The 12,749-nt window shown below is 40.0% G+C and overlaps 1 protein-coding gene across 1 annotated transcript in view; it reads left to right on the top strand.

Annotated features, from left to right (window-relative positions):
• Positions 1-996: 996 nt before the first annotated feature.
• Positions 997-12,749, top strand: part of itih6 (inter-alpha-trypsin inhibitor heavy chain family member 6) — a 15,148-nt gene continuing 3,395 nt past the window's right edge. The window contains exons 1-16 of the mRNA XM_075475326.1: positions 997-1,110; positions 1,883-1,918; positions 2,688-2,842; positions 4,386-4,496; positions 4,647-4,894; positions 8,438-8,607; positions 8,733-8,849; positions 8,985-9,156; positions 9,265-10,893; positions 11,038-11,070; positions 11,370-11,387; positions 11,498-11,545; positions 11,656-11,685; positions 11,843-11,887; positions 11,990-12,103; positions 12,213-12,596. Of these exons, the coding sequence (XP_075331441.1) occupies positions 997-1,110; positions 1,883-1,918; positions 2,688-2,842; positions 4,386-4,496; positions 4,647-4,894; positions 8,438-8,607; positions 8,733-8,849; positions 8,985-9,156; positions 9,265-10,893; positions 11,038-11,070; positions 11,370-11,387; positions 11,498-11,545; positions 11,656-11,685; positions 11,843-11,887; positions 11,990-12,103; positions 12,213-12,596 (3,424 nt within the window). The remainder of the gene's footprint in view (positions 1,111-1,882; positions 1,919-2,687; positions 2,843-4,385; positions 4,497-4,646; positions 4,895-8,437; positions 8,608-8,732; positions 8,850-8,984; positions 9,157-9,264; positions 10,894-11,037; positions 11,071-11,369; positions 11,388-11,497; positions 11,546-11,655; positions 11,686-11,842; positions 11,888-11,989; positions 12,104-12,212; positions 12,597-12,749) is intronic.

Below are 12,749 nucleotides of genomic sequence, written 5' to 3'. Positions count from 1 at the left end.
GTCATCAAAACAGAAGCAGAGGTGGTAAATGGGAAACATCCTTGCAAAAGCACATGGATTGACATGGACATAACCTGTGGTTGGTTGTAAATCCAATATCTTTGTCTTTTCTGGCTGTATGTGGTTTTCTTCTTCTCTTTTTTTTTTAAAGCTTGACATTGTTTACATAAAATTTATTAAAAGAATAATGATCTGTGTCTTAAGGTTGAGAAAGAACATAGAAAGGGGTATAGAGATTGTCATAAAAATAATCACACTAAGGCACATCTAACTTTTGTAACTTTTATATTACAAAATGTGACTTTGATAATAAAATTAGAAATCAGCACCATGGACAGCACCCAAACAAACAAAACATTCAATGTTGATTTGGACATCTGACTGCTGTTAGGTGGCAAAATCTATCTGGATTTTAATGGAAAATATGAATGAATAAAATCAAGAAAGAGCTACCCTAAATAGAAAATGAATTCACTTTGTAATAAAGAGACATGCTGTTTTTTAAGTGGATGTAAAGCAAGGCATGTTTAATTTAGTTTTACAGCCAATAGGTAGAAAACTTGCATTATTTAACACTAGGAGCGCTCCACCAGAGCAGAGAGAGAGGTGGTAGAAGAGAGGTTGTTTTCCCCAAAAAGTGGAGCAGAGTGTAATAACCCTTCATTTCTCATGGACCTCGGTACATGTTAGCAGTCCGCGAAGTTTCCAGAATGCGTGAATACAAGTTGGCCGGTGCTTTTGGCAAATCAGCGGGACTCGCCTCCTTTCATTTCTTTTTTTTTTTTTTTTAAACGACACCAGTTGGAAATGTAACTGAACACATTTTTATGGGCATTATCGCAGGAGCGGAGCCGTTCACACAAGTTGCGGTGAGGGAGAGGGAAAGACTGCCCCTAGTAAACAGAATCTTGTGTAAAATGTGATGTGTGAGCCCTGCTTGCCTCAGTCAACGTGAGAGCGCTGGACATTTTGCTTTATTTTACTCCATAAGTGATTATGAACATGACCTTTTTTAAAATTCAGTACATTCTAGCGTGCCTCGCTTTGTATGCTCAAGAAGGATTATTTGGAAATTATGAGGCACATCTTGGCAAGAACATTCTTCGACAGGTGAGAGGTTTTTTTAAAAAACGTGTGTAATATTTCTATTTCACACAATATTACTTTCTAGAGCACGCCTCTCCAGATAAGACATCACGATGACATAACTTAATTTCATAACTAACCAGAAGATACTTATTTCTTCCACGAATTCATAACTTATGAGATCCATTTGTTGCATATTGTACTCTGAAATAAAATGTATCTTATTCTCAAATTTTTCTCTCTCTTTCTCTCTCTCACACAAACATACATATTTATATATATGTAGATAGATAGATAGATAGATAGATAGATAGATTATCTAAGATGTTGTTGATATATTTACAGTCAATGCTTACATTTAAATAATATCTAAGCTTCACCTTCAGGAGTTTCCACTCTCAAGAGTTACATGTTTATGTTAAAGACCCACCAACACACAGGATATTTGGTAATGTATTGACACAGCAATGACTTGTGTGCAGAATTAACACAGGAGACCGAACCGTGCAGCCCTGGCCTGTCCTGTGTACAGTGAAAGCATTTATATCCATTTTCACTCACCTTCATCTATTCGTGAATGGCTTTGATTCAGACTGTTTTGACATCAAATCTTGACCTTGCATAGGCAGGTTGTGAAGATTACACAAAAAAGGAGGCATTTGAATACACTTTCATAAAGAGTTATTGTGCTATCCCACAGTTTGAATACAACATGTCTTTTGCTATAAGCAACTAGTACAAACTTTACAAAGGTAGCCTATCACTTCTCTGACTTATTGCCTTGTTTCTTTTCCAGAGAGCAAAACGTCAAAGCAAACCAACAAAACCAGTGGTAAGTTTGTGAAGGTCATACAGCAGAGCTGTACAGCAGATACTAAAATATTCAATTTATTGCTTCTGCAAGTTAATTGCAAAGGAATATTCACAGAGAGGGAATCAACTGCTTCTGCCTATCTAGGTATCTTTAGCTCATCCACTGTGGCTTTTCCCTTAGTTTGCTTCAGGGTTTGCTGTGAAGCAATTCCCAGAGAAAATAAAGCAATCCTTTCTGTGTTGGTCAAACCACAGGTTTCTTGAAAAAACAGCAAGTCAAAGTCCTGATGTTGCTCTCTTCCTCCTGCCTGTCAGCTTGTCCTGCAGTAATGTGGCAAGACTGACAAGATCGGTCCCAGCAGGTGCCAGCGTTCCCCAAGTAAATGAAGGGAGAGCAGAGACAACATGCAGGGAACTGCTTTGTGTCATTTCATTGACTTGTCAAAGCATTGCAGGGAAAGCTATGATATAAAGAATAGAAAGAGCAGAATGTAATGTGTAAGGTTTCTAATTTGTTTTTTCTGTGTAACACAATGGGTTTGTATTGGCACTTATGCAATGCAGATGTACCAGATTAGTGAATTTACATTCTTGAAAATATGGCATTTGGATCTAAATACATTTTCTTCACGTGGCAAAATCAGACCATCAAGTCAGCTTTTTCAACAGTCAGTGGAGCAGAATAATGTCTTGTGTTTCTTTTTTTTTTTAAAGTACTGTGTATCTTTATGATACTCAGTCTGTCTTTTTGACTTTTAAAGTGATGTGTACGTTTGTTATGTTACCAGCTGAAGGTGACAGAATACCATGTGAAGTGCACAGTGGCATCCCGCTATGCTGTTACTACAGTCCAGAGTTCAGTGTGGAATCAGCTCCCCATCATTAAGGAGGCCGCCTTTGAGGTGGACATGCCCTCCTCTGCTTTCATCTCCAACTTCACCATGTAAGTCCAATATGTCCAGTTTCTTTGTCTGTTAACTACAATAACTGATTTGTATTAGAGAGTCTATCTCTCTATTTCCTCTACTATTTACCACCCCCTTTTAACTCTGGAAATGCAGCCACTCCTGATTTCACTGTATTGTGGATTATAGTTCATACCAGGTAGTGTTGAATATAATACGATCACAGATCTGGAATCCATAGCTTTCAGGTCAAATGTGTTGAAGTTGATAGAGAAATATTATCTCTTACCTGTAGAAACAATATTCCCCTGCCATGTGGGTAGAAGTATTAGTAAATAAAACTAATGTTCTTGTTGATGGGCACAATCCAGAACTAAAACTTCAGAAGAATTATGTAAGGACATACAATTCTGGTCCACAGGAGATCCATCGTAATTTGATTACTTAGTGGGATGGAAACCACCCTTCTTTAAATAGGCTAAATATAAATAAAACAAATAATTCAGCATTCCCGTAGCTAGATTTGGGAGCGGAAGCAGGTCAGGAGGAGGGGGAACCTGAGGGCTGATGAATACCAAGCTTTGTAAATGAAAGTCAGAAGATGAATAGAGAAAATGACAGAAGTTTACCCAGTCCCCCTTTTCTCCCGACATAATTTATGAAGACAACCTGACAGTTCAGATACACTAAACACACACGTCTACTGTATGTATGCATAGTTGGAAGTAGACTTAGATGTTTCAAGCATGTGTGACTTTGGAGCTTGGAATGCTTTTTAAAGCTATAATCTTTCACATTTACCTTTCTCACTATTACGTTTCTTTTTTCACACACAGTTCTATATATTTACACACTCGAGTCTAGACCCTATATGGTCATCGTCATGTCATCAAATACCCAAAGGGAAATAGTTGTGGCAAACATATTGCGTTAGGCATTTCTGTCTGTGAAACTAAGAACTCCGTGTTCTATGAGAAGGTCACTGATGTTCAGTCATACCCTCAGTCCCTCAGCCACATAAATATAAACACCTCCACTTTCCACTCTGCACTCTCATGCCATTCTACTCTGTGTCTCAAACAAGACCCACTTCAAGCCTGAGAGTTTTTTTTAAGATATACCTTGATGTTTTTTCAAAAGACATAGCCTTATTTTAGCACCTTGTTATCTGACATCAGTGATCATCAAAGTGAAGGAAATGCACTCAGTTAATTGAAAACAATTTTTGAATACTTATTTTGGTTGGGATTTTGCTGGATGTAGTACACAGCAGCACTCCCTTGGAGTGTCACTGGTCGACAAAATCACTTTTAATTAATGCTGTTTTTAGAGGGAAATGACTCTTTTCCACTCACCCTGTTTATAACCCCTCACCCCTCCTTCAGATGGTATGAACTCCATCTGTAAATAAGCATGATGACTGTTTGTGAAGCAGCTTTGTGACTACTCTGGAAATGCAAGAGTTAAAGTTAAATAAATCTTGCTCAAACACTCAATGCTGGCCACTGACTGAAACATAATCTGGCTACTGTAAGTCAAACAGAGAGCTTTTTCTTCCTCCTCTTTCCTCTATTCCATCAGCACCTCCAATGGTAAGGTGTATGTGGCCCAGGTGAAGGAAAGAACTGCGGCCAGGAGAATTTACGATGCTGCTAAGAAGCAAGGAAAAACAGCCGGACTTGTTGCTACCAAGTCAGTACTTCCAATACCCTTAGTGACAATAGCAAATTTTACATTTTTAATTTGCAATGTCATGCTATTTATTCTTACTCTAATGTAGGTTTCTTAACATGAAACTGCCTTTATTTATTTATTCTTGTCTATTATTTTGTGGTGTTGCAGAGAAAGGGAAATTGAGAAGTTTCGTGTGGCAGTGAGTGTGCCATCAAGAACTCATATGTCCTTCCTCCTGTCCTACGAAGAGTTGTTACCTCGTCGACTTGGCCGTTACGAACTCAGTTTGGGTCTGAGGCCTGGACAGCTTGTGCAGAACCTCACCTTAGATATCAGTATAACAGAGAGAACTGGCATTAGTTTCATTAAGGTGCTTCCTCTGAAGACAAGCCGACTGCTCTCAAACACTGCTCAAGGTAAAATGCACTGAAGTAATTAGTCAGGATATGCAGGACTATGCAAATTTAAAATTTAAATTTCACTCTTGTCTTGGACAAAACAATAGATTACACCAGGTATATCATCTTCTAACCATCATCTAACCATCATGATAATATGAGTAAATTTAGCTTTTGATAGATATTGGAATATCAAGAGACAAACTGGGTAAATAAATGTCAATAGGATCAGTCACAACAGATCAAATTGGCAAGTTTATTTAGGAAGTTATTTTGGCATTTTAGGACATATGATCACTTGGTTCCTATATTAGTGTTTGATAATAATAAAAAAAAGATCAATACCAAACATAAAGGCTCTATAAATGTCTGTTAACTTAGCTTGACATAAAGACTGAAAAAAGGATGAAACATCTAGTCTGCTTTTGTCCAGAAGAACGAAGCCCACAGAGTCACATTGCCCATTTCAGAAAAAAATACATTTTACATTGGAGCAGTTGTTGTTCTGGTGGAAAAGAGTAGTTGTCCTCTGTTGGTCAATCTCCCAGTTTAGTGCTCCACTAGCACCAGTGCTGCCTTCACTTCGCACATTATTTCAACTTTCTCCTTTAGCTCTTGGTATTTTTAGGCCCTTTTGTGTTTTTTCTTTTTGATTGGTTGTTGTCGCTTGGGATTGCAACATCTATCACCACTGCCTTAGAGTGTGTTGACCAACACAATGTCCAGTTGGTTAGCCATCACCAGTTTATCAGTCTGGATCTGGAGGCCCCAAAGGATCCCCGGATCATCTTTGTAGGTATTTACTTTGACTTTGGGACTTCCAACTCGTAATCAGTTCAGATGTTTTTGTACATTATTGACTGCATCTTACACCCTGCAACTATCTGTTGGACTGTCTCAGAGGCCTCTTTATGCAGCCTGCAACTGGGATCCTGTCTGGTGTGGCAGACTCGGGCCTCTATTATTCTTGTTCTTAATGCTTGTACTTGTACTTCCATGTTTGGGATGTCCATACAGTCTCTCAGAATTGACTTTTCTAGCTGCTGATAGCTCTTCTCAAAATCAGCCACTTCTCCAGTCTGTCATTAGGTTTCAGCTGGCTCATGCATTTACTAAGCTGGTCTTCATTGGAAGACATCTCTGTAGACCTTTGCTTTGTTTTGTCTCGGATAGTGGTCCTGATGCTAACTATGCCCTAGCCTCCCTCCTTCCCCCTACTGGAGTTGGGGTGAAACCTGCCCATGCATTGTGAATTGCTTTTGTGTCTTAATATCAGTGGCTGCTATCTCCTCCTTTGGCCAGGTTATTACACCAGCAGGGTATAACTAGCAGGGCTTATGTGTTGACTTCGACTTTGTTCTTCCAAGTCAACTGACTCTTAAAGTTGCAGTCTGCAACTCTTTTTCAAGCATAATGCCTGGAACTGTCCGGGGATTCTGAAAGTAGTACATTAAATACCCCAATATAAAAAAAAAAGAGTTCTCTAGGTCCCCTATATGTCCCGCTAGGTCCCTCCAAAGCCAGCAGGTTTGTTTACAAAATTGCAGACCAGACCGGTAAAAGGTAACCAATCAGGTTACGAGCTGGGCTCTGCTGCCTGTCAATCACCGATTGTGCACGCGCGATACAAGGTAGGCTCGTCCCCACGCTTATTTATCTAGACTATTGAACTTCATTACGGGCTAGTCTACTTACTGTGTCTTCCATGATCGCAAATGACAGGTGAGTTGATGAATGAGGAGTCGTTTATGCGCATCTGGCGTGCACGTAGACGTGCACGAGTTCTCATGTGTTTTGATGGGGCGGGACAGGAAGTTGAATAACTTTTTATTTTTCGGTTAAAAAATAAGCATTTCTTGCATTTTGCGACTACGGAGGTCACCGTTTTCAACTTCAAGCGTTCTGATAGATCATGTAAACTCTTAAAATGCCAAAAATGAGGACTTTACGTATGACAACAACAAATCCTGCAGACTGCAGCTTTAAGGATCCTCCTTTCTCTTTTTAGGTACTTGGATGTGGCTGACTTCTTCAAAGCTTCTTAATGACAACCATTTACCTGTAGGATCCCAAGATAATCGCAGCTGTCCTGCATATCTGTCATGTTGCCTTTGGTAGTTCAACCCCTTCAGTTGTGATAATTTAGCCTCTCTTAAATTCCATTCGGCCACATTTATCCAGTCTGAATGACATTCCATCCTTGCTGTACAGCTTCTTTAACCATTAGATGTGTGTAATTTCAGGCTCTTGTGTAGTCCAACCCTTCATATTTTAAAAGATGTTAAAGCCCTTTGTAGAACCTTGATAAGCTTAAGAGGTGCAATATAAGTGTGGACTTATAAACATTTTTGGTGAGTTTTGTAATCCTTTAATAATTTTATTGTTAAGGGAAAGGCCATATGTTTCCTTATCATTTGAATGAAACAGTTGGGGAGGTAAGCTCCATTTGAGTGGGGCCTGCTCCACCTTGATTGGTAAACCCTAATTCTGATTTTTGTGCCTCCTGTATGGATATCAGTGTTGATCAAGTTACAAGTAATTAGTTACAGTTACTGCTCCCAAAAAGTAATTGAGTTAGTAACTCAGTTACCACATTGTAAAAGTAATTAGTTACTCAGCAAAGTAACTGTGGCGTTATTTTTTATGTTCTATAATGCTGTTACGTTCTATAACATCTTTAACATCAAATATGTTTATATTAACTGATTGAAGAATAAAAACACTATATACAGTAATTTAGAACATTCGGTATTTATTTTAACTCAATAGATTGCAGCCTGCCATATGATGCATAGAAATAAAAACATAAATATTGAATATAAAATGGTGATGGTGGTCACCTGTTTCTGACCCGAAAAATCGAGTGTTGTTTGTTTTCGAGTGGCTCCATCTCCTTCGCTGGGGCTCACGCTAGCTGCATTTGGGCTTGGGGTTGGGTTAGCAGCTGCAGAAGCAACAAGTGTCATATTGGCATTGGTTGATGTGAGGTGCTTCATTAGATTTGAGTTACTTGAGGCAGACGTGGATAAAGTTTTTTTCCCTGGGCATAGCGTGCATGTTACATACACATTCTTGCCTTTTATCTCCACGAGTGAGAAGTAGTGCCGGTACTTCCAGTTAGAGAACGCTACCTTTGAACTTCCCTGGCTCGTCGCCATTGTCGCTGTCTTGTGTGTGTTTAGTAGTAGTAGTCAGCACGTGCAGTGAGACAGCGTGAGCAGGGCATCCGCCCACACAGCCAATTATCATCGCATTTGCAACGGTGTCATCATCCCCACCCCTGCTCTCTCCAGGCAGCATGCAGCTGATGTGTAGCCTAAAGCCTACAACCAAATTGTAGTAACGCGCCACTTTATATTCTCAGTAACGATAACGGCGTTGTAACGACGGGAAAAGTAATTAATTAGATTACTCCGTTACTGGAAAAATAACGCCGTTAGTAACGCCGTTATATTTAAACGCTGTTACTCCCAACACTGATGGATATATACATACTTTTGCTTGAAATAGAAATGTTCTTTGACTCCCATGTGGATTTAAGTATCTACTACTTTCCTACAGGTGATACAAACCCCCCTGATTCCACTCATGTCGAGCAGAGTGCAAGCTGTGCCAGAGTATACTACAGTCCGACTGTACGGCAGCAAAACAGTATGTCCTCCAAAGGTCTTAATGTTGATTTCATCATTCAATATGATGTGGACCTCAAACACTTCATAGGAGATGTCCAGGTCAGAAGCGTCTTTGGATTTCTTGCATGCCATGTATATTTGATTGTTCATGTTTGTCACATCACAAAAAAATGATTTTTGCAACATCAGTATTCGACTTCAACCATCTCTGTACTCCCTGTTAGGTGTATGATGGCTACTTTGTACATTACTTTGCACCCAGAAGGCTCCCAGTAGTTCCTAAGGATGTTATATTTGTCATTGATGTCAGTGGCTCAATGACGGGCACCAAGATAAAGCAGGTAAAGTTAATAAATCTAATGGCTACAATGGCTAGTGCTACACCGAGAATTTCAAGATAAGGGAAACTTGCTAAAACGCAATTGCTTTTTGTTAAAATAGAATGAGTCAATAATTCCGCTTATGTCTGTCAGTAGACCAAGCAGGCCATGAACACCATCCTTGGAGACCTAAGAGAAGGAGACCACTTCAACATCATCACCTTTTCAGACAAGGTTCACACTTGGAAAAAAGGACGAACAGTTCGAGCAACTTGGCAGAATGTACGAGAAGCCAAAGAGTTTGTGAGGAGAATTATTGCAGAAGGATGTGAGTGAAAATTTGATGCTTTCTCAGATTTGGAATTTCAGTCAAATTTTATATTTCTTCGTGATTTGCTTTAACACTGACTGTCTCTGTTCCACACTGTTGTATCAGGGACTAATATCAATGCAGCTCTGCTATCAGCTGCCCAACTTGTTAACCCCTCATCCGCTGGATCCTCAAGCCGCCTCACATCTCATCGTGTCCCTCTGGTAATTTTCCTCACTGATGGAGAAGCAACCATTGGAGTTACATCAAGTGACAACATCCTTAATAATGCCAAGAGAGCATTGGGCTCGGCCACTCTGTTTGGCCTTGCCTTTGGCGACGATGCAGACTTCCTTCTTCTGAAACGCCTGGCTCTGGAGAACCGAGGTGTTGCCAGGATGGTTTATGAAGATGCTGATGCAGCCTTGCAGCTGAAGGGCTTTTATGATGAAGTGGCCAACCCTTTGCTATCAGACATCCAGCTGTCTTACTTGAATAATCAGGCATTCGACGTTTCCCGCTCCCTGTTTCCAAACTACTTTCAAGGGTCTGAATTGGTTGTGGCAGGGAGGGTTAAACTAGGGATCAAATATTTAAATGTGTCAGTGTCAGCTACTGATTCAAAGCAGCGCATTAAGTTGGAAAATGATGTGCTTATTTCCCATGCAAAAGAAAATGGGAGTACAGATTCACTCGACTGTTTAGGAAGTTTTGAAGGTATCCCAAGTTTTGTGCATCGTCTCTGGGCGTACTTCACCATCAAGGAGCTGTTATTGGCAAAACTAAATGCTACTGACCCTACAACTCAAAAATTACTAACAGAAAAAGCCACCAACCTCTCCCTTAAATATAATTTTGTAACACCAGTCACCTCTTTAGTTGTTGTTAAGCCAGATGCAGATGAAGCAACTCAAACCCCAATTACTGCGAAACCAACACCCACTGCTACTACAACAACTAAGGCCATGAACAAAATATCATCTTCAGGTGTTGTAAAGAAGCCCAGCTCACCATCTAACTCCATCCCTGACAAATCAGAACCAAACCCACCTCAGTCACCTGTGAATACCCATAAGCCTAACAAAAAATTGTTGCCATCTCCCATGGCAGAAACGGCAGCATCACAGTCCAAGAAAACAAATACAACATCCGGGTCTAGTCCCACCAAAAGTGCCCCAGCACTGCTCTCTGTAAAAAAGCCCAGTGTCTCCCAAAACGATTCTAAAGTTACCTCTCCTTCCCCAACTGGAAAGATATCCACTTCTCTTCATAACACTCTAAAAGCAGCACTGCCTCCTTTGCCTGGAAAGGTTTCCACCCCAAGGCTCATTGCCGTGAAAACAACCCCCCTCTCAACAACCAGCAGTATGTTAGCATTTAATTCTAGCACTTCACTGCCAGTCAGTTCATCCAGAGTTGATCCTGCACCCATACTTGGGAGAATCACAACCCAACAGCCTTTTCCTGTGCGGACAACTCTCACCCCTATCAAGGTGAAAGGGTTATCCTCAGATGTAGAGAATAGCATCACATCTGCTTCAGACCTTCATCAGACTGAAACCACCTTTGCCCCACCCAAGCTGTTATCTACACTCACCTCTCCCACTCCGGCCCCAGCTCCAGCTTTGGAAGAAAACAACATAAACTCAAATGCTGACACAGACTTGAGTATCGCTACCCTGGTATCAGCTAACTTTGCTCCAATGCCTGGTGTGACAGATGGGCCAGGACTGTGGGAAGCAGCTCAGCTTCTGGGTAGGTTACAAGCTTTCTTGACTGTGGAGAATTGAATCAGACTTCCAATTAAAAACCTTTTGTGCACTGATGGTTACAATCACAATGTTAAAGTTGTGGCCTATGAATACTTGTCCCTAATTGAATGCTCTTTTTCTCTCTTAGATGTCTCTACTTTAATCCAGATCCAACAAAAAGGTACCCTTTTCCTGCCTTACTCTGTCACCTGCCTTCTAAATATAACTAGATTTCATAATTAGGTTAGTTTAACGAGTCATTAGGATGATTGAGTATTAAATGAGAGAGAATGAGTATTTCCCTAATTAAATTTGATAGCAATTTAAAAAGTAAAAGAATCAAATAAGTTAACATTATTACATCTCTTTCTTTTAGTTACTTACACCCAAGAGATTGGCAAAAATATTTAAAAAAAAACAATAAAAACAAAAGTTGGGAAAACCTGTAATCTTATGTGCCTTTTCGTTTCTGCTTTGTAGATTTTGACGATGTGAAAGGTGAGTAACATTATTAACTAATCAGGTTCTGTTTCTACTTCTAAAATCAAAAGACCACTGGTGAGCAACATGTACACTGGCCTTACTCTTTGCTTACCTCCATTTCCCAGACCATGATGCAACTTATGGCTATGACTATGATAACAGCTATGAGGCTTGTAAGTTTTCTTTCCTTAAAGAAATGTTAAGAAATCAGGAAATTCTGCACTTCTGAAAGTTTTTAGGGCTGGGAAAAAAATAAGAAAATAAAATATATTTATTTTATCAGGGGATGAAATAGCAGAAACTGAGTCATTTGGTAAGTATCCAAATCACGTATGTATCAAATATTATGCAGTTTATAGAGAAATGCTAAATATACGATGTGTACTGCCACACATGTCTAGTCCTGTCATTGGTTTCAGTGCTTGGGAGTGAGGGGGACTGTTCTTCAGTTGAATGTCTTGTGCTTTTAGAACCTCCATCTGGAATGAACAGTATCAGAGTCCTCACCTCATCAGGTCAAGAGTCTACTACATCTTATTTATTTGCTTGTAATTATACCCTCATTTGAATAGTTTATGTCCTCTAATTGTATTAAGCCTAAATATTGTCTGTTTTAGTTGATGGCGATCCTCATTTTGTGGTCCAGCTTCCAAAGCTGCATCAGAACCTGTGTTTTACAGTAGATGGCAGAGCAAATGATGTTCTCAGACTGTTGGAGGACCCAGAGCGAGGTGTACAGAACAATGATATTTCAAATCTAACATGATATGTACCTTAGGTGCACATATGACATTTTACTAAATGTATTTATGTATTTTTATATTTATCTTCCACTTCAAGGGATCATTGTGGATGGTCACCTAATGGGAGCTCCTTCCAAGCATGGAGTAGAAGTCCGCTCTCGAACTTACTTTGACCAGCTTACCATCTCTTCAGCCACAGGCAGCTCTGGTGACTTCATGATCACGCTGTCACTTGATTCTGTGATAATGGAAGGCGAAGGACTGGAGACCCTACCTATCAATCAGCAGGGATCAGTGACAAGGCAGGGAGTGACTGTCACTGTAGACAACCATCAGAGCTGCTGGATTGAGATGGCCAAGGGTGTACAGTTCCTTGTCCAAGTCCACTATTACAAACACCCCAGCTACCTACAGATGGCTCACCTGGGCTTTTACATCGAAGATGGACGGGGACTTTCAGACTCAACCCAAGGCCTACTGGGTATGCAGAAGAAGCTTTTCAATGTCAGATCCCACAGAGAATGTGTACGGCCCTCACTGTTACTGGTGGAATAAGTGTAGTTAACATACTGACATAATAATGTAAAATGCTCAAATACAGGTAAAAGTCACATCGTTCTCATTTCGATAATAT

Source organism: Odontesthes bonariensis, chromosome 10 (genome assembly GCF_027942865.1).
Source record: "Odontesthes bonariensis isolate fOdoBon6 chromosome 10, fOdoBon6.hap1, whole genome shotgun sequence".
NCBI classification, from domain to species: Eukaryota; Metazoa; Chordata; class Actinopteri; order Atheriniformes; family Atherinopsidae; genus Odontesthes; species Odontesthes bonariensis.
Note: the sequence above shows the minus strand (reverse complement) of the source record. Positions and strands in the feature narration are given on the sequence as shown.